Below are 25,835 nucleotides of genomic sequence, written 5' to 3' on the forward strand. Positions count from 1 at the left end.
TTTTGCGTTTCAGCTGTTGCGACAGTTGATGCTGGGTTTGGAAATGATCAGTTGTTGTGTTGTGGAATAGGCAAGCCAACTCCAAAGTCAAAACTAACAACCTGAAGTAGAAATCTAGGACTCATCACCTCCTTTTCCCTGCATGTTATTTTGCACATGAAGCTAATGCTAGACGTCCAGTTTTCATTTGTGACACAATATGATAATACACATGTATCTGTAAACTCCTGAAAATCTTATCTACCTCCAGCAAAGAATGTTGTATTTAATCTTTCATATTTAAGACAAAAAGTAATGCTAAGTTAAATCCTGGATGGATATATTCTAATTCTTAGTTTTTATATTTTTAGTGCTTATTTACTTCATATTTAATATTATATTGTGTTTATTTGCTAATATTGTGTGTTTGGATAACCTGCTGCTGTAACGGCACAATTTCCCAGTTTGGGATCAATAAATTCATTCTATTCTATTCTATTATAATAGTACTGACAAATAGGACTTTCTCAAGGTCACATAAACATGCACAGTCAAGCTGTTTATCATTTCATACAAAGCACCAACTTAAAGCAAGAAATGAAAAGACTTTTGTTTAAAGCTGCTTCAAAGACGTAAAATAAAAGTTATTGAAATACTATCTCAGTGTGATCGGTGTGGGGACAATAGAAAATACTTTTTAAATGGTGGAATAAAGGGCCACCCCCTTTATGGGTGTGCAAAAGGAAAGGCAGAAAGAATATAGGAAAGAAGACGGTAATTACAGTCAAATATAAACAGCTCGCTACAGTTTGTCTCTTAGTAAATGGATTAACTGACTTTAAATTATAATGTCTCCTGTGGTGTGTTGTGTCATTTAACTCTGAATTTGATGAAACTGCAAAGTTTAGTCCGGTAACACATGCTCATTTGGCTAGATTTAGACGTTTAAAAAGTATTTCAAAAGCCTAAGTCTGCTTTGAATATAACTATGTAAATATAACTGCCAGCCATAGAACGTTGTTGGCCCGGGCTGACTGTCCATTACTGGACTACAGTTTATCACGCACACTGACAAACTACAAACATCTCAGCCATGACTTCTATAACATGGTTTGCGTTTGATTCCAATTCTAAGACACTGATACTGTCAGTCATTTTGACTTGTCAGAGTTAATCAGTGCTGGTTATTGTCAGAGCACAGTGTAGGCTACAGGTTATATTATTAAGTTTTTAAGTGCTGCAGCAGCACCTCTGTCGCCCCCTGGTGGTGGAATGAACTTCCAAACTCCATTTGATCTGCAGAGTCCCTCTGCACCTTTAAGAAAAAGCTAAAGACCCAGCTATTTCATGAATACCTACTAACTTAATGATGATGGTATCCATATCATTGATGATGATTATGGTTGTTACGATTGTTTTTGTTTGATAATGACGACTTATAAGATGTTTTCTATACTGATTAGAGATCTCAAGAACTGCCGTCAATGTTGTGCTTTGCCTCTGGTCACTTCCTGTCAGCACCTGTGTGTCCAATCGGACTCAAAGCTGATCGTTTGCTCTTACTGACATTGTTCCCTTTTTTTCTAGATCCTTGCTTGTGTTGTACTTACTCTCTGATGTACGTCGCTTTGGATAAAAGAGTCTGCTAAGTGAATTGTAGAACTGTAGCAGCTACACACCAGAGACATCTTCATAATACTGTATTATCATTGCTTTCAGGTTTATTCTTGTTATACAAGATGGGATTATATTCATACTGTATATTTTTCAAATATGGGGCCCGTCAGTCCATCCGTCCATCTATCAATCTATCTGTCTTTATGGACCCATCCATCATTCTCAAAGGCGCTGCCTGTGTGTAGGCAAGTTAGGCAACAGAGAGCCGACAAACTTTAAACCACAGCAGTGTGCAGTGTGAAGTGTGCAAAGTTTGCAATGGAAGGAGGAAATCTCCCTAAGAGGGCCCTATCAGACAACACTAACTCTTGTTGCAATACAAAGCATTACATGCATTATTACTGTGAAAAAGTTTGTCAGTGAAAGTCACTCAAGGACAATGAAGATAATTAATATCATTACTAGAGATGAACGCTGGTTGGAGAACCCCTATGTGATTTTATGCTTAGCGCCTCTAGAATTGCCACTGATCATTCTTTCACAATCGAAACATCAAAGAAACATTGCCTGTAATTTTAAGGTGTCTCATGTTGAGCCTGCTCTGTTGTTCTACCAGCAACTTGCTTCTTTATTGACCAGTGTGCCTTTACCAGTGCAGTATGGTGGTGGTCCACTCCATGTGCCATCCTCCTGACAGTGGCGCGAAGTGTTGCCTACCAGCACCCCTCCAGGCAGACAGGAGTACTGCAGCACTGAGCTGTAAGTCCAGCTGCGGGTCCCAGTAACCACTGCATTAGGGGGTACACCGGGGTCACCACAGGAAATTGCTATAGAGACAGTGAGTGAGATTGAGAGAGAGAGAGAGGGAGAGAGAGAGAGACTGTGTGATTGTTTCCATCTAGCCAACTCTGGATTACAGATACAGTACACATGCATTAGATCAGTGGTTCTCAACTGGTCTAGCCTCAGGAGCCACCACAAACTACCTCAGGAAAAATCACGACCTGAGTTTCAGATATTTTTTGACCAACCAGAATTGTTCAATGACTAATGGTGCCGTTTGGACCTCAGACGGTACAAAATGTGACTAACATACACACAAAATGAAAACAAACACGTTTTCAAGCGCTTCATAGACTGTTTGACACAATATTTTTTCCAGGCACACATTCGTGACCCACTGAAATTGGCTCCGCGACCCACTATTGGGTCCCGATCCACCAGTTGAGAAACACTGCATTAGACGGTACATCTTGGTCATTGCAGCTGGAGGCAGAGGGTGACAACAAGGTAAGAGTTAACGTAAATATTTGTTGTTTTAGTGTGTTAGTTTCGATTTACACAGACGGAAACAAAAGGAGGGGTCGAACAGCTGCAAAGATAAATAATATTATTTTTAATTTACCAGCACAGTCAGAAGGTAACAGAATAATAATGAGGGGGGTATAATTTATAATGTTTGTTTTTTTATCTTTTTAATCTGAGGTTGAAAAACTTGCTATTATCTAGAAAAACACATAACACACAATAGCTTTTCTTTGCTTACCCACTTGAATACTTTCTTTATTGCTTTTTTTTTATTTTTTTTTAAACATTTATTTATGTAGAGAAAGTTAGGAAATATACAGGGAGAGAGAGAGAGGTATGGATGGCATGCAATTTAAGACTCCTGGCTGGGTTTATTGCTGTTATATGATGTGCTTTAAGCTATTTTACAATATAACTTTTATATAAACACATAATTAAACAGAAACCACAGTGCTTAGCTTGCACTGTATAGTGGTATACAGTCATACCAGTAAAGCTTTTTTTTTTTTTTTTTAAGTTTAATTGCACTGCCTGAGAGAGAAAGAAGCAATAACTCATATCAAATTAAATTCCCTTTAGCTAGAAAACATAGAAAGCCTCTCTCTCCCTCCCTTCTCTGTTGAAAACAAGGAGAGCTCGTTCCACAGCGTCAAGGCAATACACATCAATGGAAAAAATCTTCTATTTTTTCTTCAATTTTGGAAAAAAAAAATCGACATTTTACAGAGCACAGGTTTCTGGAGGACACAGATATGAAACAGCTCTCGATTTTCTATTTCTGCCAAATGACTGGTCCTCTGATATCTCCCCTAACCCCCAAATTATATTACTCCATCCTCTCCTCGCCCCTCAGTCATCACACCTCTCCCCCCAATTTTCCGATAAGACCTTGTTTCTCGAATGTAATGCTCGATGCACCCACACCGGCGTCCCACCAGTGTGTGTCTGATTCCTCATCTCTACCTCTCTCTGTCACCGTGTCCTCCTCCTTTCTGCCCCCCCTCTCGGTGTCTCTCTCTCATCTCTGAATCAGCCTCTCTAGTTTAATCTCTATGTTTCTATCAGCCAGTGTCGCTCCCTGCAAGGAACTCCTATTGCCCTAAGAGACACATGCTCACCTTTTTATCTCTATTCACCCATATTCATACGCAGACAACCTTTAAGCCTCGTCTTTTCATGCTCCCGCCTTCCTTTTATGATCACTTCCCTTCCAATTTCTACCTTGAACTCTCTCTTATTCGCTCTGTTTCTCCTGCACACCTCATCTTCCTGGCTGAAGCTGAACAAGCCATTTCACTCCTCAAATGGCTTTTCATGACAAATATAAAACAAAATACTGCCAATGACTACCTGTGTTCAGCATGACAAAACTTTTTGTTCAGAAAGTTACAACCTGCTCACAACAAGGACAAACATTTTCAGACATTTCTTTTCTCTGTCTTTCATTGCTTTGGTCTTCTCGTCTCCTACATTGTTCTTCAGGTTTCAGATCATTTTCACTCTACAGTACTTGTATTTTTCTTGGCATACCTAGGCAGTGAGGCATTGGTCGGTCCCATCGTCCATCATGCTGGCAGGTGAGAATCGCAGAGCCAAGGAGGTAGAAGCCTCTTTTACAGTGAACTGCGACAGCCACACCGTAGCTGAAGACTTCTGGGTAACGTAAGCCAGACTGGCGTACACCATTTTCGACATGGCCTGGGTCGGAACAGTTCATCACTGCAGAAGAGAGCAGAAGATGTTGTCAGGACCTATTGGAAATTGTTAACATTGATATAGTGTTAATACTACAGAGGAGAGGAGAGGAGAGGAGAGGAGAGGAGATCATTGTCTTTATTGTCTTGGTCATTCTTGATGCCACATCTGGCAGTAATCTTTGCATCTATAAAAATGACTGATGTTGCATCATGGGGTATAATAAGAGACGTAAGTGGAGTAGCTAATGATGCTCATTTTTGGTTACATAGCAAGAATACTTAAGGGGAATATAAAGTGCATTCTTTTCATTTTCACAGTTTTAGAACTTGGATAAAAATCTGTATAACAAATATAGTGCACTATACAGGAAACAGGAAATTATTGCATTGTCTCAGGAGTGTCTCACCCTTACAGAACCAAGGTTGGGTACTGCACCCTTGGTTACCGTTGCTCTGTACTGCTGTTGTCTAAACTGCTCCCCTAGTCAAACTCTGTTTTCTAAACTTCTGCTTTGTTCGACCTCACTCCTCAGGACCCCTCTCCGCTCTCAGTGCGGATGCCAGTTTAATAAGAGTGGAGTTTTATTTTTTCTTCACATGACGCAGGGGAAACTGACATTCACTCAAATTCAAGTCCATGGGGGTGTGTCAGACACCCTACGGGAACAAAGAAAGTTTCAGTTTCATAATTGACAGCTGCTGCTGGGAAGAAGAGAGAGATAAGAGTGGGGAACAGACAGAAAAAAGTGAGAGAGAGGGGAAAAAGCAAGCAGAAGAGGATGAATCCCTTCAATAGAAAACCCATGTGAGCAACTATGTCGTATTGATCTGCTCTCATGACTGTGAAGGAGGCCTGTGTGCGCGCGGGTGTGTTTTAGTACATCGTAAAACTGTTACATTCCGGAGGTCTGCGGAGGCTCGCAGTGCAACGACCATGCATGGTTAACAGAGGAGAAGAACGTGTCTCTGGACATGTACCCAGCTGTGTTTCTGACTTATAAATACACACACAAATACACAACTACATGATTGCAGCTGAGTACAACTCAATGGTAAACTTACGCTACAATTATTCAGTTCTCAATTTTACAGTCTGCTGGCAGCAGATTCAGCCAAAATGTTCCACTTGACATGCCGTAGCTAGAAGCTAATCGGGCAAACAAAATACAGAATACACGCTGACCATCTAAAATGCATTGTTTGACAAGAGAATCCTTTTGTTTTTGTTTTTTTCAACTCAGGTCTCATTTCTATCAACGTGGCCATCGTCCTATGTTATAATGCTAACATTTTACTCATCATCTAGTAAAACTATTGCCCTGTCTTAACACTTACTTTAAGGTACTTTTGTACTTAGTGTGTGAAGGCTGAGGGCTGTCCCACTGTCAAACTGTCAAGTGCAGACAGGTCTTGTTCACACTTTTTGATGCCTTATTTGGTGTCCTTGTGCGAGTTTGCAAAGTTGGAGACTTTCCCATGGTTCAAAGCCATGAAGGTAACATGTTAAACAAATGTAGACAAAACTAGTCGGAACACTTATTACACATGTATCTTTGTTTGTATCTTCAGTATAAGATCCACATAAGATTTACACTGATGGCTTCTCTGACTTAATAGTTTGCTTCAATCTATCAACACCTAACTGACACATTATCAAATACACTAGGTACCGCAGGCCTCCTTTCTTTTGATGAAATGGTGATGCTTGTTTTCTAGTTGAGGTGTGATGTCAGATTGGTGTGTTCCAATCCTCCTTAGAAGAAGTACATGCCATGGAGGTCATTCTGCCATTAACTCTGTTTTCCGTTTTAGTCACAGAGGAAAAGCTGACACTATCATGCACTCTTAAGAGCTCATTCAAATGCGTGCTTGCACATGTGAGTAAGTCTGTAACAGTGTGCATTTATACAGTATGATGTTGAGACCTTTGCAAACAGGTAGGGGGCTGCTCCACTGCCCATTGAGTCGGCACTGAGCGCGAGCGTTTCCACTGAGGAGGTAACCTCTGTTACAGGTGAAGTTGACAACATCATTGAGGTTGAACTCGCTGCCATTGGTCCGCCCATTGCCTGGGTTGCCTGGGTGACCGCAAGTGATAGCTGAAAGATAAGAGGGAAAAATAATAGGAAAGTGGGGGTGTGAAAAAAATTATTATGTGCATAATTGTGTTTTCTTTCCCTTCCTTTCTTCTTGATAATTTATTTTTCGCGAACATATAAATACTGCAGAGATAATCGTTGAAAGACCATTTTATAGGATGAAATTCCTGGAATGTAGGATATATTTGAATCCTTCATAGGTGATTGAGTTCCTTTACTAAGAAACATCTAAGCTTTCCACATTGAGTGAAAAGACAATAAATCATTATAAAACAGGGATAAACAACAGTGGTTTTGAGATCGTAAAGTACTCACGGACGCAGACGGGTGTTGTTCCAGACCAACGATGGTCTTGCTGACAGATCCGGACAGATGTGCCAATAAGGCGATATCCTAACATGCACTGGTACACAACTGTGTCACGGTAACTGGAGCCATCTCCACTAATGTGGCCATTGACTATAGGATCTGGAGAGTCACAGTGACCAGCTAGAAGAAACAAAAACGACAGAGATCATTGCAGGGGATTACAAAATACGACTTAAACTTACTTTTCTTTGTTGTGGTTCAATGTTCATGTAGTTATGACCTCAAAACACCTTCTACAGCTTCTACTCTCAAGTTAGACTGCCAAACAGTGAACAAAAGCTGTACTTAAACTTCTGAATGTCAGGGGAGTGTCATCAACAGCATTTTAAAAATCAATGTCACAAACAGCACTGTGAATCCGTCCCCCCGCCATGCAGCAATCACAAATATAATAATGGTCTGTTAAAATCAGCACATTCAACAGATTTCTCCGCGTTCTCTCAGTGGCTTTAAAGTCCGAAATAAACTTCAAACTCAAAGTACAGCATGCTTTCATGATGTCTTCAACCCTGAGTGAATAAAATGCAGACACATCAGAGGTTAAGTGTGGAGAATTATTGAAGTGTAATCAATATGAATTAAACCATTAAGACACAAAATCAGCCATGTGGCACTCTCATTCCTTTGTTTTGGTGTCTCACAAGGTCAGTTCCTGGGTCCCGTCATTTTTATTATTATGGAGCCCCTGAAGACTCAAAAAGTAAAACAAATCAATTATACATATATATATATATTATGTATTTTACTTTTTGGGACTTCAGGGGCTCAGTATATTATAGCTTTAATTAAATGATTTATATTATTTCTGACAGGCATCAGAGCATTTATTATTGAACAAGAACTCATCATAGGTCATTGTTGATGCTATGCAGATATTTCTATCATTTTTCTAAACATAATTTCCTTTAAATAATCATCAAAGATTGTTTATTGTATCATCAATATTTGTGCCTCCTTTATCAACAAAGGGGTGGCTAAACACTCTGAAATAGTGAATATGAGATCCTTTCAAAACCGTTGTGAAGGCACATTTTGCTCCTAAAATCAGAGTTAAGTTAAAATGTATGGAACATCATGAAGAACTGTAGTGGTTGAAAACAAATACCAGCATATATATCAGTGTGAGCTCTACATGTACAGTTCTTTGGGTGGTAAATAATCTAAAGGCTTTGAATTAGGTATTATAGGATTTAAAAATGATACAAGGTCACAAAGACCAACTTTTTAATGATCAAAATTAAAATCACACCAGTAATGTTTGTCTTTTTCCTACTAGTTGAATACAATTCAAATAATTTTTTCACCTTGACTAACCGATGGAAAATGTGAAATCCCAAACCCAGTGTGCAGTTCTGGGTGTAATAATGCAACGCAGCCTGTACCTAATTTGTATCTGTGTTTAAAGTGTGATTTTTATGACTCCATCTTTCATCAACTCTTGGGTATGTTCTGCTTACTCTTGTTAGCAATAACATCTCAGGATCATGATGTGAAGGTGGGCATGCCTTGATTTACAAGTTCATCACATCAAAATGTGCATCCTGCTTAAGGTTTCTTATTCAGGCATGTAACTCCAGGGCTGCCTCACTAGAGGAGAGGGTGCATGTAAGATCAGGATTAATCATCTGTGGTCAGTGAAGGTCTAAATCAAGCCCTTAATGTGTGCAGTAATAAAAAAAAGTCTCAGTAGTAGATCATTTGAATTACTGATGCATGTGCACAGTTTATCTTACTTATCTCTGCTCTAATTTCCACACACCTTACGTGGACACAAACCTCATATATTAATAAAGGCTAGGTTTAAAATGTATACGTTAAATATTAATCTAAGAAGAAATCTGCGGCACAGGTACTAGACACAGCTCAGGCCTCTCTTTACAAGCTGTGTAAGAAACTGTGATATCACAGCCTATAGAAGAGAGGCTTATCTTCAAATGATGTGCCTATTTGCATATTGGCCTTACAGGCCTTTACATAAGCACAACACTATGAAAAACTGCTTAAACATTAAATAAGTGTAAAAATATAATTTGAATCTACTTGGATTCTATAAATTAAAAACAAAAAAATATGTAATATTATTTTCAGGAGACCATTAACTTAATGGCAACTTACAACATTTTATTCCCAAGAGACCCATCCTCCTCCTAGTTTTAATGATTCCCTCTGTTTAACTCTTTTCATGTCATTTCTTCATAATACAATAGTTCAAATTAATACCACAGTGCTCCCGGACTGAACACCACATTATGCACACTCTATCACTTTTAATTGATCTTACCTAGACACCTGGTCTCTGCGCCACTCCACAGCCCATTAGCGTCACACTCTCTGACATGTGACCCCACCAGCGTGTAACCATGGTTACACATAAATATTGCAGTTGCTCCAAATGTTGTCAATGTCCCAAGTTTGGCCCCAAAAGGTGGAGAAGGAAGCTCACCGCAGGAAATGACTAAATGGTGAAAAATAAAATAAAAAGATACAAAATCATGTGTTAACACTTTGGAGACATTTCACATCACACAAGTTTTCCTAAATCTTGATATGAAGAAAGCTGTGTTGTTAAGTCTGTGGACCATCATCCCAAATGTAAACATCATTATCTTAGTTTTCAAATGGAATACCTGCTTAAATATAGGTGAGAGGATCTCAGATCTGTTTTTCTTAAAGAGGACATATTATGAAAAATCCACTTTGACAGAGTTTTTTAACATATTCTTGGGTAACCTGAGTGTCTACTGACCCACAAAATGTGAAATAAACCCATCCAGTCCTTTGTTTGTGGTCTGCATAAGTCTTACAACACATAGAAAAATGCTCAGTTTCAAATTTGCTCTCCTTGTGATGTCACACTAGGATTTTACTTTAAAACATCCCCTCCACTGGTATCTCCACCCCCAGCCTAGAGCAAAACTTTTGCTCAGGTCCATCATTTTTATTCTCTCTACAGAGGAGTGATGTCTACCGGCTAAACTCAGGGGGGTCTCATTGCATTTAAAGAGACACACACATCAAAACAGAGCGTTCTGAGAGAGCTGGTTTATACAGGGTCACAAACCTCCTCTGGTGCTTGATTCATGTTTTATTTTGACCAAAGCACAGCACAGATGTTTGAACTGGGGACTGTTTGAAAAGGTGGTAAAGGGGATATAATATGGCCCCTTTAATATCCTTAGAGACAGTGTTTTTAAATCACACCCCACATGAAAAAATAGATTTTGATTACATTGTCACATCACACAGAGCTACTGCAGAGCTAGGGAGGTCAACCTGAACTAATGGTCATGAAAAAAACATGAAAACATACATTGAAAATAAAGCAAAACAAAACCTAGTTTGAAAAATGTTGGATTCAAATTCTTAATAATTGATGAAACTATTCAAGTTGTACACCTTTAATTTTTACATTGGCATGTGTTACATAATGTGACTGACTTTCTGTAGCCTGCTGAGAAGTTTTGAATATTTATTTTAAATACGTTCCCTTATGTTAAAAGAAACAAAGACACACTGCAACAAAGGAACACTCATAATTCTTCCATCAACAACATATACCCCACATTAAGGAAGCAGAGGCTTTTGTGTTAGAACCTACCCCCTGCTTTTTTTTTTACAACAGTCATGGATTAAAGGGTTAACACTTGATCTCCCTCTCAAGGTGTGATTGCCAACCACCACTACTGAAAGCACATTTCTACTTTGCTCATAAGAAACTAACTCCATCAGAAGAATATCTGTCCTGGACATTTGCAGCTGTTTTGAATGAAGAAAGTAAGGTGTGTTGTTTGTCACCTTATTTATGACAGATTAAGTTTTTTTTTGGTTTTTTTTAACATTTTATCATGTTCCTGAAAGTGTGTCTGCATGTGTCATTGTGTTTGTGTTTGAGGCTATTGGTTTCAGTGGTTTGTCGTCCCTATCCATGAATGGTGTTTGATTTTGATCACTCTCACCACAGAATTTTAAAATGACCTGTCTAGTGTAATGGTATGCGAATCAACTCAGATATAAAATTACCTCTTACATTCATTCCAGCCTTATTGTCTAGTTATATGTAAGTTATATGTCATCCTGAGAGCTCAGGGAGGAAAGCATGCTCTCTAAAGTTAATATAGCTGAGTTTTATGAACTTGGTCAGAGAGGAAGGTTTTTTTTTTTTTAAAGAGCCCATATTCTGCCCTTTTTGGGGTTCGTTTATTTAATCTATGTACCTACTTTTGTACGTTCACAATAGCTGAAGTCCAAAAAAAGTGTCTGTTTTCATGTACTGCTCTGAGTCCGTCAGCTGCACTCTGCTGAGCCCACACTGTTAGACCCCACGTGGGCCAAGTCTGCTCTGACTGGTCTGCCGATGGTCGTTATTGGTCAGTTGCTCAGCACACGTCTCGGAAATTTCAACATGAGCTGCTGGGCTTGCCACAACGAGCCAATGGGCTTAGATCAGTGATCTCACACTGACAATGACGTCGGACTGACACATTTTTATCGAGGGGGGATAGAACCGAGCGCTACATGTGGCTAATGCTACAGCTAACAGGAGGACGTAGGAGAAGCCGTGTTTCCGCAGACTTTTTGCACATAGATGTGACTAAACATGCACAGGACACATGGAAAACACACTAAAGAGCATATAAAACCAGAAAAAGAAGAATATGGGACCTTTAAGTAAAATAAACAAAAAATAGTAAAAGCTATGATGTGTTTGTCTTAATACTTACTCTTGCATGTAGCTGGGTCATCCGACCCCTCCCAGGTCCCGTTGGAAAGGCAGCGCAGAGTCCGGTGCCCAACACCAAGATAGAACCCTGTAGAACATTCCAGCATCACCATGGAACCAAACTCTCCCAATCGACCAGAGAGTAGGCGGTAGGTCATGTGTTCTGACAGGGTGCCCTCAACGCTGGGGCAATGGATCGCTAGGAAACAATACATTCAAACATTCAAGTAAGATTCAAGTCGTTTATTTGTAATTTTTCTCATGTATATGCATATTTAAAAATGATGAAATGGCGTTCTCCCAGCTCCAAGCAGTGTGACAGAAAGAAAATGGGAAACATATACTGTATATTTAAAGTGATAGGTTCAACTATTTCTTAACACTAGTTATTTACTGACATATGGATGAGGTTTACAAACATGCCAACACTAAGTAATATCTTAATAATCTAGAACTGATAAAAATTGTTTTTTTTATTTGATTTTAAACATAATAAACATAACCATATATCAAACTACTAAGGCTTCAGATGGATATGATATCATACACATTTATTGGTGACAGAGTGATAGGCCTGAAAATAGCATCCTTTAGAAAAATCTTTATTTGTGCCTCAACAGTTTTTCTATTCTACAAAAACTTTGACATTTATTTAAAATTTTACCCCTGTGCAGGAAAAAGTTGTAAAATCACAGTGATCAAAATGTATTCATTTCAAATTCAAAACACTCGGTTGCCATGTTGCAGACACTGAAGCTTCAGTGTTTAGCCAGCTCTGTATCGGTCTTGAAACCTTTCTGCATTCTAACCTCTCTCAATTTCTCAAAGCATCTCTAATATTTACCCTAGTTTTACAATGTTTCTGCTGGTGGAGTTTATTAGAGCTGAGGCTTTTTAGGTCGGGTAGAATCAGTTGTGTCTGAACCAGTTGCTTCTATCACAGCAACACCTGTTGGTTTGTCGTTTTCCTGGCAAGCCAATGGGCGTCGAATACAGCCGTGTGGGGTTGACTTAACACCGCTTACTTCTCTGGTCAAATCAAAAACAGACCATTTCAGAATTGAGACTTTGACGGAGGACATACTGGTTGATGCGTTTTAGAAAGAGAAGCCAGAACTTCAACATAGCATGTTTCCTAAATGTCTGAGGATATAGTAAGGTCATTTATGATTTAAATTAGTAGATATCTTACATATTGGACCTTTAAAATTAGATTTTTAGAAATGTTGTAAGATTGATATCATCGCTGTTTGAAAGAATTCCAAAACAGACTGAGACTGCTCAGTTGTCAGTGAGACAACATGAATTATATTTAACAGTTTCTGCTCTGATCACTGAGGATGTGGTAAGAGCTAAAGGAGTAGTAAGTACCTGTAGTAACCCTCGACATAAACTCTTAAATGCTCTTTAATCATCATTTAAGTACTTACGCAGACATCTTGGTGCTGAGGCTGCATTGCTCCAGCTGCCATCTTCCAAACACACTGCTGTCATTGTCACACCGGGGTCAAGGTGGAAACCTTCGTTACAATGGTAGGTCACCTGGCTACCAACAGTGTACTGATTGGCATGGAAGGAGCCGTTGCCTGGATACTGAGGTATCCCACATGAGACAGCTGTAGGAACACAAATGGAAAGTATGCGAATCCCTCTAATACTGCTAGTTCATAAGGATTACTCAATACCAAGGCCCTGTTTATGTCTGGTCTTAACATGTGTCCTGGGAGATCTGATAACTTGTGGACAGCTCTTAGTAACACTTTGATGAAATACTGTTTCAAGAGCCTTAAAAACCTCGAACAGGATTTTCTTGATTTCCAGCATGTCCAGAATACGTCATTATGGTTGCCAATTTGAGTACCACGATTTTTCAAACATTTTTGTGAGAATGTCGGGCCCATTTTCGCAAGGTTTTTTTCTTTTCTGGTGTGCATAAGAAAATAAATCTCTTCATTACCTTCTACTTGAATTCCCTCTGTGTATTTGAGTTGGTAACAAGATGTGCTTCAGTGCATATTTCTTCCCATTTGTTCTCTGGTATGTCTGAATTCTTTTCAGTTTCCAACCTCCCTTTTATCTGAACTTTATCATTCAAAATCATGCCTGAAAATATCAGATAAAGTAACATAATTCCTTACCCAAATTTCACGTTTGTAATTTTACCAAAAACTTCTCAGTATGAGTAAAAGGTACATGGTAAATGGAGCTTGTATAGCACTTTTCTAGTCTTCTGATTACTCAAAGCGCTTTTACACCGCAGGTCACAACCTACCCATCCACACCCATTCACACACTTAAGGCAGAGTCTGCTGTGTAAAGTGTCCTTCAGTATAATCTTATCCCTTTCATACGCCACCGATGAAGCAGCGGGGACAATATGTGTTTTCGGCCCATGGATAGATTGTACATCTGGCTGCAGGAGCCCCCAACCTTCTGGTTGAGATACGACAGACTCTCTGCTGTGGCTCAGTGGTGGAGTCGGCTCTAGACATTAGTGCCTTCTTTACGTTTCGTTAAAAGGGTCCTTAGTCGTGATTATCTTTAGAGATCTGTTGCAAGAGAGCATGAATCTTGACTGTTATAATGATTTAAAACTGCAGTCTTTATTGAGTTGGTGTAGCTTGGTAAGCCCAAAATCTGAACATTATCTGAACCCTGCATCTACATAAGAGGTAGAAACATTCTTTATAAACCCAATATTGGTTTGTGCTGAGCTTGTTTTGGGGAGTACAAATACCACTTTCATGTCCTACAGGTTTCGAGCATGGATTGGTAAACAGGGCCTGGGATGATGGAGGATGTGTTGAAAATGTTACCTTGACAAAAAGGTGGTGGTGTATCCCACTGAAAGAGTCCATTTTGGTGGAGCCTGCAGGTGGCATTGCTTGAACCTATCAGGCGGTTACCTCGGTTACAGTAGTACTGCAGTCTGCTACCTGGACGGAGTTTGGTTCGGTTGACCACGCCCCCGTTGACTGGAGGATCATTGATGCTACAGTAGGCAGCTGGGGTGAGACACAAAGACAAAAGAAGAAAAATGAAATAACAAGTGTTTCTCCATGTTCTCAGATCATAGGAAACCAATTATCAGTGTAATCGATTAATTTCCTATGCTGACATTAATTAGCAGGAGAGACTAAGGGGGTTAAGCTGCATGGATTTTTTTTTTGTCTTTGTGAGAAAAAGGTAAACATGAAAACACTACAGCACTGGAGCTCTCATCAAGACGCATTTGGATCACCCATGTATCCTCTGGGATTTCAGACAGAGAAAGGGAGTTTATTTCAACATACAGCAATTCAAGAAAAGCTTTTATGTATTACAAAATCTATTCAACGTAATGCAGTGTTTTGACTTCCTAGGAGTGAGTATAAAAGCATGGAGAATAATCTCTAAACATCCAGCACACCACGTCGCATTGGGCCACGTGGCTCTCCCTCCTCTGTCCGATGTGGTAGTTGCTCCACCTGATTTTGGCTTCACACTGGTGCAATGACCTTCCAAACCCATTCAGGACAAAATAGCCACTGTGTAATTTTCCCCTCTTTCCCAAAAGTATGCCGTGTCTCGCCGTTGAATTAAGCATCCTCTCGTTTCTTGATTCTAAAAGCATTTTGCTCTAGCTGCATCAATAAAACAATCAGACAATAACACTGCACTTTAGAATGATCACTCTTTGGTTTCAGAAAACAATCAGTAAAAAGATGACAATCCTTCATCGGAGTTGACATTTGTAATAAAGAGATATGACCCTCTCTTTGTTGAGATGTCATCTCAGTAATTACTCGCTGTTTAATACTGTAGTGCACTGGGGGATTTTATTTGGCCAGCCAGGTATTGGAAAAATATGTTGGTATGCTGTGTAGAGAGAAGTATAAAAGTGCTGCAGATAAATATGTTGTGAATGTTCCTATTGTGCACGAGGACACAGCAGACTGAGTAGACTGCACTGGAAGAGGAGGATCAGATAAGAGCTGAAGCTGCTCCTTTCTTATGGTGTGAAAACACACGTCCTGTGTTATGTGCTGTAGAGGAAAATGCAGAAGGACAGTTAGCAGAGAGTTGCTGCAGGACAATAGACGACACAAAGACAAAGAATGAGCACACTCAATCAGGACACCTACATGTATGTTCCCATGCATACTCCATGGCCACTAGCTAAAGAAACCAATATGAAAGTAGTCATCAATACATTTGTGTCCATGTATGGATAGTATGATGATAAACTGAACAGTCACTTTCAAAATGTATAAATCAAAGAATCAGGTATGAGGCTGTGCCATCTGGCAGTCACACCATTACCCAGCCGTGACGTAACTCTCAGCTGTCTTTACATTCTCCTCCACTCAAACATAGAGCAGAAACAGTGCCGTTTGCACATATGCATTCCTGGGCAAAAAAATTACCTCTTACATTCCAGAATGCCCCTGTTTGTTCACATGACCCTCGTAGCGGGGTGGGGGGGGGGTCCGGAGGCAAAGAACAATGCGACAAAGCAACTGAGTCCAAAGCTAACGAGAATTGCTGCCTTCAAACAAAATTCTGCATGTAGTTGATGAAGAGCGGAGAAGATCAAACTGGCGGACAGATAACACAATGAAGCAGTTTCATTACATGCATAGAGATTGCTTTAGTCGCGTGCATACAGTCTGTTCTTGCCCAGTCGTGGGATATAAACTTCACCGGCCCCTCTCTCCCGCTCGCTTGCAGTGAATTTTCTTGAATATGTCCTGCTGTTGTCTCACTTCAGCTCACCCTTCAGCATCACTGAGTTCAAATGTTAAATTTACCAGGGGGCTGGCAGGAAAGTTTTGTGCATACAGTTGGGGTGAACATTTTAGATGTTTGTGTTCACATATGCAGATCAATAAAGATTTAAAGAAGATTTCAGGAAACCTGACAAAGCACCAACATCCTGTTTCTTCTCCTGCATCCACAGGTCTTACTAACATCAGTCCTTTTCAGACTGCTTTTTTCGCAAAAAGTGCTGTGACCAAGTTTAGCCGTCATCACACCTTTGTACATTCAAACTGATTCCGCAGCGATGCAATATTGGTGTCGCAGGTTGTGAATTCACATTGCATTTTAGCTTTGCGGAAGCACGGCACCGAAATAGCGCCACATAGACACACAGTCACATACACAGTGCTTAGCTCCCTCGCTGGTTCCGCTGAAACCCTCTCGCCTCTGTAACACCTCTGGTCCTACCTGGAAGGAGGTACAGAGGTGGGATCACTTCGTCCCCCCATTACTCCTCCGCGAGATACAGATTGAAGGCGAAACGCCACAAAAATATCACGGCTTGAAACGGTAGTCTGAATAGGGCTGCTCTGCGGCTACTACGACTAACTGAGGAAGTTCCATCTGAGTGCTACCTGGTCACTGGTTCCTCTAGTTTTGCAAAAAAAAAAAAAAAAACACCTAATCGACAATCAACTCAAAAATATCAACAATATCGTTCACATACTTCAAATGTTTCATTAAAATCCTACCAACTGCTTTCCCTTTTGTCAAGATCTCTCTAGCAACCAATGACAGTTAAATACTAAGATGTCCCCTACACACATTCAAGCGGCTAAAAAGAAAAAATAACAGAGACATATGGACAGGATATGGATCTTTGAGTGAATAACCGTGACGCATTAAGGGTTATGGTCCTTTTAAAAGGGCTGATGGATTTATGCATTTAAGGACATGGCTACAAGGTCGTTTAACAGCTGCAGACAGTGTTGGCTTTGTAAAGAAATGTCCAGAAAAATGCTTCAATAATAGTCACAGCAGAAAAACACAGAGGTGTATTCAGCATGTGGACCTTCAGAGACGTAATACACTCCCTAGCTTCTAACCTTATATGTTTTAAGCAGTTGATTCAGTACGGATAAAAAACGTATCGTATAGCAGGTATGATGTGCTTTGATAATCACTTCAGGGACACAGCAGCACATTAAAAGTGTATGTAGAGGGTACACTAAGTGAAAAATCTCTACCTTGAATTTCTGCCTTTGTCAGGGCATTACAGCACCACAGGGAAAAGACAACAGTGTTACCTCGGAACTCTGTGCTGATATAACCCACAAACTAAAACATATATCATCAAGTTTCTTTTCCACCCACCCTGGAGAGCCAGGAGACTGACCTTGTGACTCACTCATTTCAAGCCCAAACAGGATCAGTGTCACGGCAAATTGTATTTTCTCCGACTGAGATTGGTGGTCATCTTCAACAAATTCTTCAAAAGTTAAAACCTGTGATTAGGGGTCAGCTAAAAAAAATAAAAAAAAACCCTCACTGCCTGAAATGAACAAAGCTAATGGTCTGAACGTCTCAGTGTTGGCAAGAACCTGCAGACACTATACCTTCATTTTTCAACAAAACGTCAAATTAACAGATTGGATTTACTAATTCTTTGTCTCTTAATTAGCCTGATGCATTAAAGAAGAACATTTCCATTTAAGAGGTTCTTTTTTCTTAATGATCATAGCTCAGCTACCTTTATAAATGCATTGATTCCTTTTTATAAAGGTTTATGGTTAGGCTATTCATGAGAGCACACGCAAATGACTACGGCCAAAATAAGATTTCTGAAGATGAGTAAAACTTTATGAACTATGTTTAAAGGTCACATATAACACTCTTTTTCAACAAGTTTTAATAAGTCTCAGAGTCTCCCAAAACATCATGCCTATAAGCACCTCTCTTGCAGCCATGCTCCGAACAGCCTGTTTCTGTGTCTGTACCTTTAAATGTAAATGAGCTGTGTCTGACCACGCCAAGGACACGCCATGTCCTTTAGCTTACTGAGTAAAGGTAGACGCAGAGGGTGGAACAAACACCTAGCTGTCACCCACCCACTTCGGGAAGGGGTTACTGCCATTTGTGATGTCATCAAGGGAAAATCTCAAAGCGGCCTGTTGGGCACACCTTTTCTGAAAAGTGGAGCAGGCTACAGATGGAGAGGATGGACTTTTTCCATATATTGGGTGTTTGTAGACGAACAACTAGGGACACATATTAGTGTCAGAAAAAAAAGCAGTGTACAAGTACAAGTGTATTTTGCATAATATGTGACCTTTAAAGATACAATATGTAGATTCCTCCGCCAGGGGGCTCTCAATCAATACTACAATAACAATATATGACGACAACAAGATGATGGGAGTTCTCCCTGATACCCCACCCGCGAAAACGAACTCTGCATTGATGTAATAAAGACAAACGGGCGAAACCGACCTAGGGAAGAGAATACGTTTACCAACATTTTTATCACAGCAGAACATAGAGCAGCAGTACAGCAGCTTTCAGTAGCAGCTCCCACTTCCTTATGTAGCGGTCCTTGACGAAACATCTGATGTTTCCACGGCAACGATAAACATTATGTCATGGCGGCAGCCTTGACAAGACACGTCCCGTTGCAATTATAATATTACAGGTTTCTCTGGCTTTGATAACTGTTGGAAATATTTGAGGTAATGTAAGTACTCAACAAACATTAACCTGTTTGTCTAAAAAATGCATAAAATTAACTTGAATTTTGATATTAAAAAAAGGGGAAAACAATAAAAGAAGACTCAAGTATCAGACCGTGCTGCTTCTAAATACATAGAAATAAATATGGGGATTGTTTAACCTCATATCATCAATGGAGCCATGAACAGAAGAAAATAGTATAAAAAGAAGGAAATTGGACGTACCTGAGTATCGAATCTTGAATCCTCTCTTGTTGGTGGCATGATCAGTGGACCATCGTAGATAGAGCTGGTTTGTTTTGGATGTGAAGTTGAGCTGAGATGAGTGGTTACCACTTAGAGCTACGAGCAAAGGGCTCTGTCCCGAGGATCCTACGACAACAAATGGAGGACACTTCAGAACTGCTAACATTATATTATTAAAGCCTCATACAAACACACACAACATGCAGTTTTATTAAGTGGTCTTTGAAGAGTTGTTGGGAAATGGAAATATTTTTCTTATATGTAAAGATGAGTAAATAATCAAATTCAGTTTTTCTATCTCCCAGAGAAACGTTACCCTAAAAGATGACTCATGTTCAGAGAGCACAACCCTTCACCTGTCCTTATGTCTGCTGTGTAAACCAAACAGTGGCCTTTTTTTTTTTCCTTCCATCCTTTCTTTCAAAGTTTTCTTTTCAAAGTTACAACCATAATCAACAGCTTTCCTGACATTTATTGACACTTTGTTCCTGTCAACAATGCTACAACGATTCAGAAAAGAAAAACACCCACTACAACCACAAACCGCCTCCTCCACAGTGATGCAATTTCTGTCAGCGACATAAAGAGAGCTGGAGTCTCTTTAGGACAAGGCAAGATAAATACAAACTGCCAGAGCTGTGTGGGATGCATAGATTAGTAGTAGTATATATATGCTGATCCCGGCTGGTGGATTCCAATACCAATCATGAATTTCATTTGTGTTTTGTCGGCTTGTTATGACATTTGCTATTATACAAAGAAAGCTGTAAAACACCTCATGACTTAAAGAACAGATATTATGGTGCTGGCAAAACATTCTTACAAAACATTGTAAGTTATATGCAATTCCTTTTGATCAAATATTGATTAATTTATGAGGAATGTAAAGATAAGTACCCCCCTTCCCCCTCCCCCTCACACACACACACACATCTGCACACTTCAATTCACTGTTACACAACCTCTTCAGACCTCCTGGGGGGAAAATTCCCAGAACCACAAATGAGAATTAAGTGTTGTGCATCTTATTAACTGTTGAGATACTTTTCATAAACAAACACAAATTAAAGCTGCATGGAAGTATGTGTGTGCGCGCGCGTGTGTGTGTGTGTGTGTGTGTGTGTGTGTGTGTGTGTGTGTGTGTGTGTGTGCGCGTGTGCGCGTGTGTGTGTGTGTGTGTTTGGCTGGGTGGAGCAAAATGAGAGAGTAAAAGCTGTGTATACCATCAAAGATTTCCAGCTCATCAAACTGTTTCTCACTGTGGAACATCTCGACGTAGATATTGATGGTGTAACCTGGGAAACAAGAGAAGATTATTTTACAAATGAGGTCCAAAAGAAACACACATGCATTAGAGAGAGAAACACACATATTTTTGCATATTTAGGCAAAAATTGGAAAAACAGTTCACACATCTATTTCAAAGACGGGGGGGAAGGAGAGGAATAAGTCCATTAAAAAGTTGCAAGCAGACTACCACACAGCATCTCATGTGCAAAAATACAATTATTGGAAAAGTTCTAGTACCACACCTTCATCAGGCAAAAGAGTGTGCAGTAGTTTGCCTGCAACTTCATGCATAATCGTTCCTAAAGAGCAGACGGGCATACTGTCTGTCTCTGCCATGAACAAGAACTCATATACATTGTCCATGCAATCTATGGTGTATACAGACAGTGTTTCACATTGTAAAACATGCACACACGACAAATATTCAAAGACAATGATACATAAGTGATTGGTTTTGCTGTCTCACGCCATAACCGTTCACACAATCAGATATCTAGACAGTCACACGATTGTCACTTCCTTGACCCACACTTTACCTGGAACCATGTGAAGCAACCAGGAGCATGTTTGGCTGTTGGGGTAGTTGCTTGGAAAGCCGGGGCTCAGTATCACTCCCGATGATGAAGCCCGCTCTTCATTGGCTGGACATTGAGCTGGATGAGTAAGAAAAAAGAAAAACTCTCAGAAAACAGTGGAAACTTTTTCTTTTGAACATTTTTCACATAGATGGAAATGTCTCTGCTCAAAATGTGAGAAATGTGCAACATGGCACTCGCTACGTTTGGAGTACAGGGAACTGTACAAAACACTGAGTTATCCACAACATGTTCCTTTGATAGCCTCGTCAAGAAATGAACCGTTAACTGGAAGGGTAGAAGTCAAAGAATTGAACAGCAACAACAACAATGCTTTGTACACAGAACCAAAAGTAAATTATATTACTTAACACAGACAATCTTTATATTTTTCCAGTGCCGATACTTAATGGTTAAAGAGATGCCACTGATACACCAGAGGATGATGGGATTGTCCTGAAAGGGCAGAAGGTAATGCAAGATCTGGATAATGTTGCATTAGCTGCATTTATCACTGAACCTCAAATACCCTCCTGAACTGAACTCTTTCAAAGTGCTCAAAGAAAGTTGGCTCTTTCTAAGACAGCCCTAGTTCTCAAAAACAGACTCACTGAGTGCAGCTGTTGCAACATTATGGAAGGTGGAAAAATACGTTTCCCATGTTTCATGAAAGACAAGCAATGGCTTGGACACAAAAAGCATTCATACGAGACTTTGGACGAGTACTAATGCAACTCACTGGCACTGCTTTTATGTCTGCTTTTTGCAGTGTTGATATCATGTGTATTGTGTTGTTTTCTCTAAGTCCGTCTACACACCAAACATGGTGGCGGTAATGCTCTTAACGTGGCAAACTGACACACAAAAAAACCACACTTAAGAGTAAGAAATGGTTTTACAGTCTCCCATCCCCTGTACTCAAAAGCCAGTCCACGGTTAGGCTTCACGAGCACTGATTGAGCACAAAGAACTGCTGTTCAATAACAACAGATAGATGAACCTTCCGTGACACTTCAAGCTATGTGACCTCAATTTGTAAAAAAAAAATATATGTGCGTGCCGCCCATGTATGATGGCTAATGTGTAGTCCTCCAAGCGGGTGGCCCAGGCTCGAATACAACCTGTGGCTCCTTTCCCACATGTCAATCACCACTCTCTCACTCCCTGAATTCCATCTCTATCCACTGTCCTATCTCTCCATTAAAGGCACAAAAGAAATCTTATCTATAAAAGATAAAATATATCTATATAAATATGATACATGTTGTTTTTCATTTTGATCTATATTTGACAAAGTATTTACTCTATTTTTTTTTAATCAGGTGATGTTATTCATTCCAGTTTTGTCTTTTATTTAGCATCTTTTTGTTCTGTTTTTTTCTCTTTATTTTGTTTAAAACAGTAAGATTAACTTTATTGATCCCTGCAAGGGGAAATTTCTGTTTATACACTCACATTTTTACACATGCAGAAACAGGATCCTATGGACATGCACTAATGGAGAGATGCCAGAGAGGGGGAGCTCCTGGGCTGATGTGGGGGGGGGGAATCAGTGCTCAGGAGGTGATCTGACACCACTCAAGCTACCAGACCAACTTCCAGATGTGGTCCGCAACAGGATTTGAACCAGTGACCCTCCAGTTCCCAGCCCAAATCCCTACAGACTGAGCTACTACCACCACAGTACAGGCTGTACCAACTATTGCGGGTAGTTCTAAATAACACAGGATGGAACAAAGTGTAAGAGGCACCACGGTCAGTTCAAAATAAAAAAAATAGAAATGTGTATACAGGACTTTTGGCTGCTTTATTTCCTGTTGTACTGAACTTTGACCCCAAGACTGAGGTACCAACCACACCGTGACCTCTGTGAACCGTCACATGCGAGTGTATAGAAGAGGTCACAATGGGCTTAAAGAGGACAGGTGGACTCTTTAAATCACATGTGGTTCCCTTTCATTAAAATGTTCCAATGTATTAGCCTCTCTGGCTCCCTCTGTAATGACTCAAAGGAAACTGGATTTTTATAACAACGAAGCTGAACTATAAGTGTTGTGAGGTACTCTTAAGACGCACGTCATAGTATAAGAGAGCTGCCTTCTTTTTCTTCGGCTTTATAATAGAAAGGACACAGTGTTCACCCAGTGTGATCAGGCTGAGTAACTCAAAAAAAGAAATTCCTCCAAAGAGAAAATTGAAGTAGTACTGATGTGTTTCAGAAATACCAGGAGCTACTCTGTGCCTCACAGTATGGCTGTATTAAGTGACTTCTTCCCTAGATCTCTATTTTTTAAATTTAGATATCAAATTCAAGACACAATGGGCTTACCTTTTACTAACAAATATGATAAAGAATTAATAAAATTATGTTCCTCTGTCTAACATTTTCCTCATGCTGATTGGAAAGTGTCAGTACCAATGGAGTTTAATTTTCAATTTAATTTCTCAGATTTATTTTGTCATTAAACATGATGCTATGAAAAAACTGAACCTTGATTCACCATGAAAAAACATTGTTTTTAAGTTTTTTAAATGTTGTTTTTTCACTATCTATTTATAGTACTTTTCCACAGAACACAGTTTGGTATGTCATCGCAGGAAAAGCTAAATATAATCAAATGAAAAAATGTTGTTAATTACATTAGAAGAGCAGTGAATACATTTGAGTTTGAATTTTAAAAAAGAATCACCAGAGCCCTACAATATAAATCTACCAGCATTTTGTAATTCAACTCATTATTTAATCAATATGTCTCAGTTCATGTGATTTCAATGTCTAATTTCTTCTCCAAATAATATTTTTTTATAGCATCGACCAGTGCCTTCATTAGATTAAACGTCAATTTTACATTATGATTTATGTGGCACAGTACATCCTGTTTAAACACACGTTGGATCTTCTGCAGAATCTAAAGAGAATGATGTTAAAAAAATAAATGTGATGCCCTTTGAATAACCCTTTGAATAAAGGATTTGAATCTGATTTTCAAACATACATACAGGAAGATGTTCATTGTGTATAAAGTTACCTTGACATGTTGGGGGCGGGGCTTCAAACAGCAAATGGGAGTTGAGTTTACACATGAGCTCCGCCTTTCCCACCAGTGTGTATCCAGGTAAACAGCGATACTTCACAATGTCACCTGCAAAGTTTCATGAAGTTATTAGAGATCATTAAATCTTATAAACATTTTGCCTCAGATGTTAGTCTTCATAAAGGACACAGCGTGATTTTTTATTTCTATTAAAAAGCTCATTGAAGTTCAGATTTATGACTCTATGTTTATGTTTATTTCATGCTAAATAAAATAGGATTTGAGCTATAACGTACGGTTTACTGAAAGTCTTTGTGAAGTGGAAACCTCAAAAATGTTTGTTTGTCCTCTGGCTCCATTCTGAGAGGCCAAGTTTGACAGACTTGTGATCTTAAAAGGGGAGGCGGTCTAGCACCTGTCAGGGAGATGTTAGCATGCTTCAAACTTTGCCCAGGAGGCCTACACAACACGAGCTCACCGTGTAGAATGTGCTGTTTAAAACTTTTCAACACAACAGTGAACATCTCTTGAGCTTGTTCACAGATCGTATAATTGGCTATTAGACTGACCAACAGAACAAAAATCTGTGACGTCTTAGAAATACAGTGCCAGAATTTATAACTGTATTAAAAGCACATGCTGTCCAATGTTCTGACTGTCTGAGAGATTTCTATGTGGTTACCACAAACTAGATCCAGTCTTCACTTTGTGTCTATTTCTGTGAACAGGTGCAGGCATTGTGCTGCCGTGGTGACAATGCATTTGCAATAATTGTGTCGATAATTGAAGTCATTTTTGTATTTTGGAATACTGATAGTACTAGAAGGAACTAATCAAAAGTTGTGCTTTTTGTGGGCACTTCATATCAAATACCAGTTTTCCTCTGTCAAAATGAGGGCTGAAGAAGTTTTTTCAGAGCTGAAATATATTTAATGCACAGGACGTGTGTCATTTAGAGGTCAAAAAAATAAAACAAATCAGCAAATCTTTGCAAAATCATCCAACTTTTCAGAATTCATAAAACACTGACATTTCAAAATGTGAGTTTTCTGAAGAGAAATGATTACATACTTTGCCAGAAGCCACGAGGCTCTGAATACCACTGGCAGGGTTAAATTGATCTTGCCGCTGTTTTATGAAATGTCTGCTTTTTTCTAAATTACAGCCCCCGTTGATCTGAAAGGTCACCATACCTAAGAGTAAGAAGCTTTGAGCAAATCACATAACATATGGCTGAGGGGAAATGGAGAGCTTGACATGTGATTATTTCTCCTGGAATGGACCTTTCTCAAAAGCTGAGGAGAGAACATATTCAATGTGATATTTCGAGACAGGATCTTGGTTCACTAAGTTTGTATGATATAAGACTTTGTGGTTTCACTAGCACTGTTTTTGCTAATCACAAAATACTCAAAATCATTTTCCTCCACGCAC

At 39.5% G+C, this 25,835-nt stretch overlaps 1 protein-coding gene across 1 annotated transcript in view; it reads right to left on the reverse strand.

The window, feature by feature from the left end:
• LOC109989353 (CUB and sushi domain-containing protein 1) overlaps nucleotides 1–25,835 on the reverse strand; it is a 197,989-nt gene that overhangs the window by 30,456 nt on the left and 141,698 nt on the right. Inside the window, exons 43-54 of the mRNA XM_065953146.1 lie at nucleotides 24,396–24,509; nucleotides 21,328–21,444; nucleotides 20,725–20,796; nucleotides 19,481–19,627; nucleotides 14,606–14,794; nucleotides 13,220–13,405; nucleotides 11,791–11,988; nucleotides 9,351–9,524; nucleotides 7,016–7,189; nucleotides 6,527–6,700; nucleotides 4,435–4,623; nucleotides 2,247–2,423 (exon numbers count right to left, since the gene is read on the reverse strand). Of these exons, the coding sequence (XP_065809218.1) occupies nucleotides 2,247–2,423; nucleotides 4,435–4,623; nucleotides 6,527–6,700; nucleotides 7,016–7,189; nucleotides 9,351–9,524; nucleotides 11,791–11,988; nucleotides 13,220–13,405; nucleotides 14,606–14,794; nucleotides 19,481–19,627; nucleotides 20,725–20,796; nucleotides 21,328–21,444; nucleotides 24,396–24,509 (1,911 nt within the window). The remainder of the gene's footprint in view (nucleotides 1–2,246; nucleotides 2,424–4,434; nucleotides 4,624–6,526; nucleotides 6,701–7,015; nucleotides 7,190–9,350; nucleotides 9,525–11,790; nucleotides 11,989–13,219; nucleotides 13,406–14,605; nucleotides 14,795–19,480; nucleotides 19,628–20,724; nucleotides 20,797–21,327; nucleotides 21,445–24,395; nucleotides 24,510–25,835) is intronic.

Source organism: Labrus bergylta, chromosome 3, assembly GCF_963930695.1.
Source record: "Labrus bergylta chromosome 3, fLabBer1.1, whole genome shotgun sequence".
Classification (NCBI taxonomy): Eukaryota; Metazoa; Chordata; class Actinopteri; order Labriformes; family Labridae; genus Labrus; species Labrus bergylta.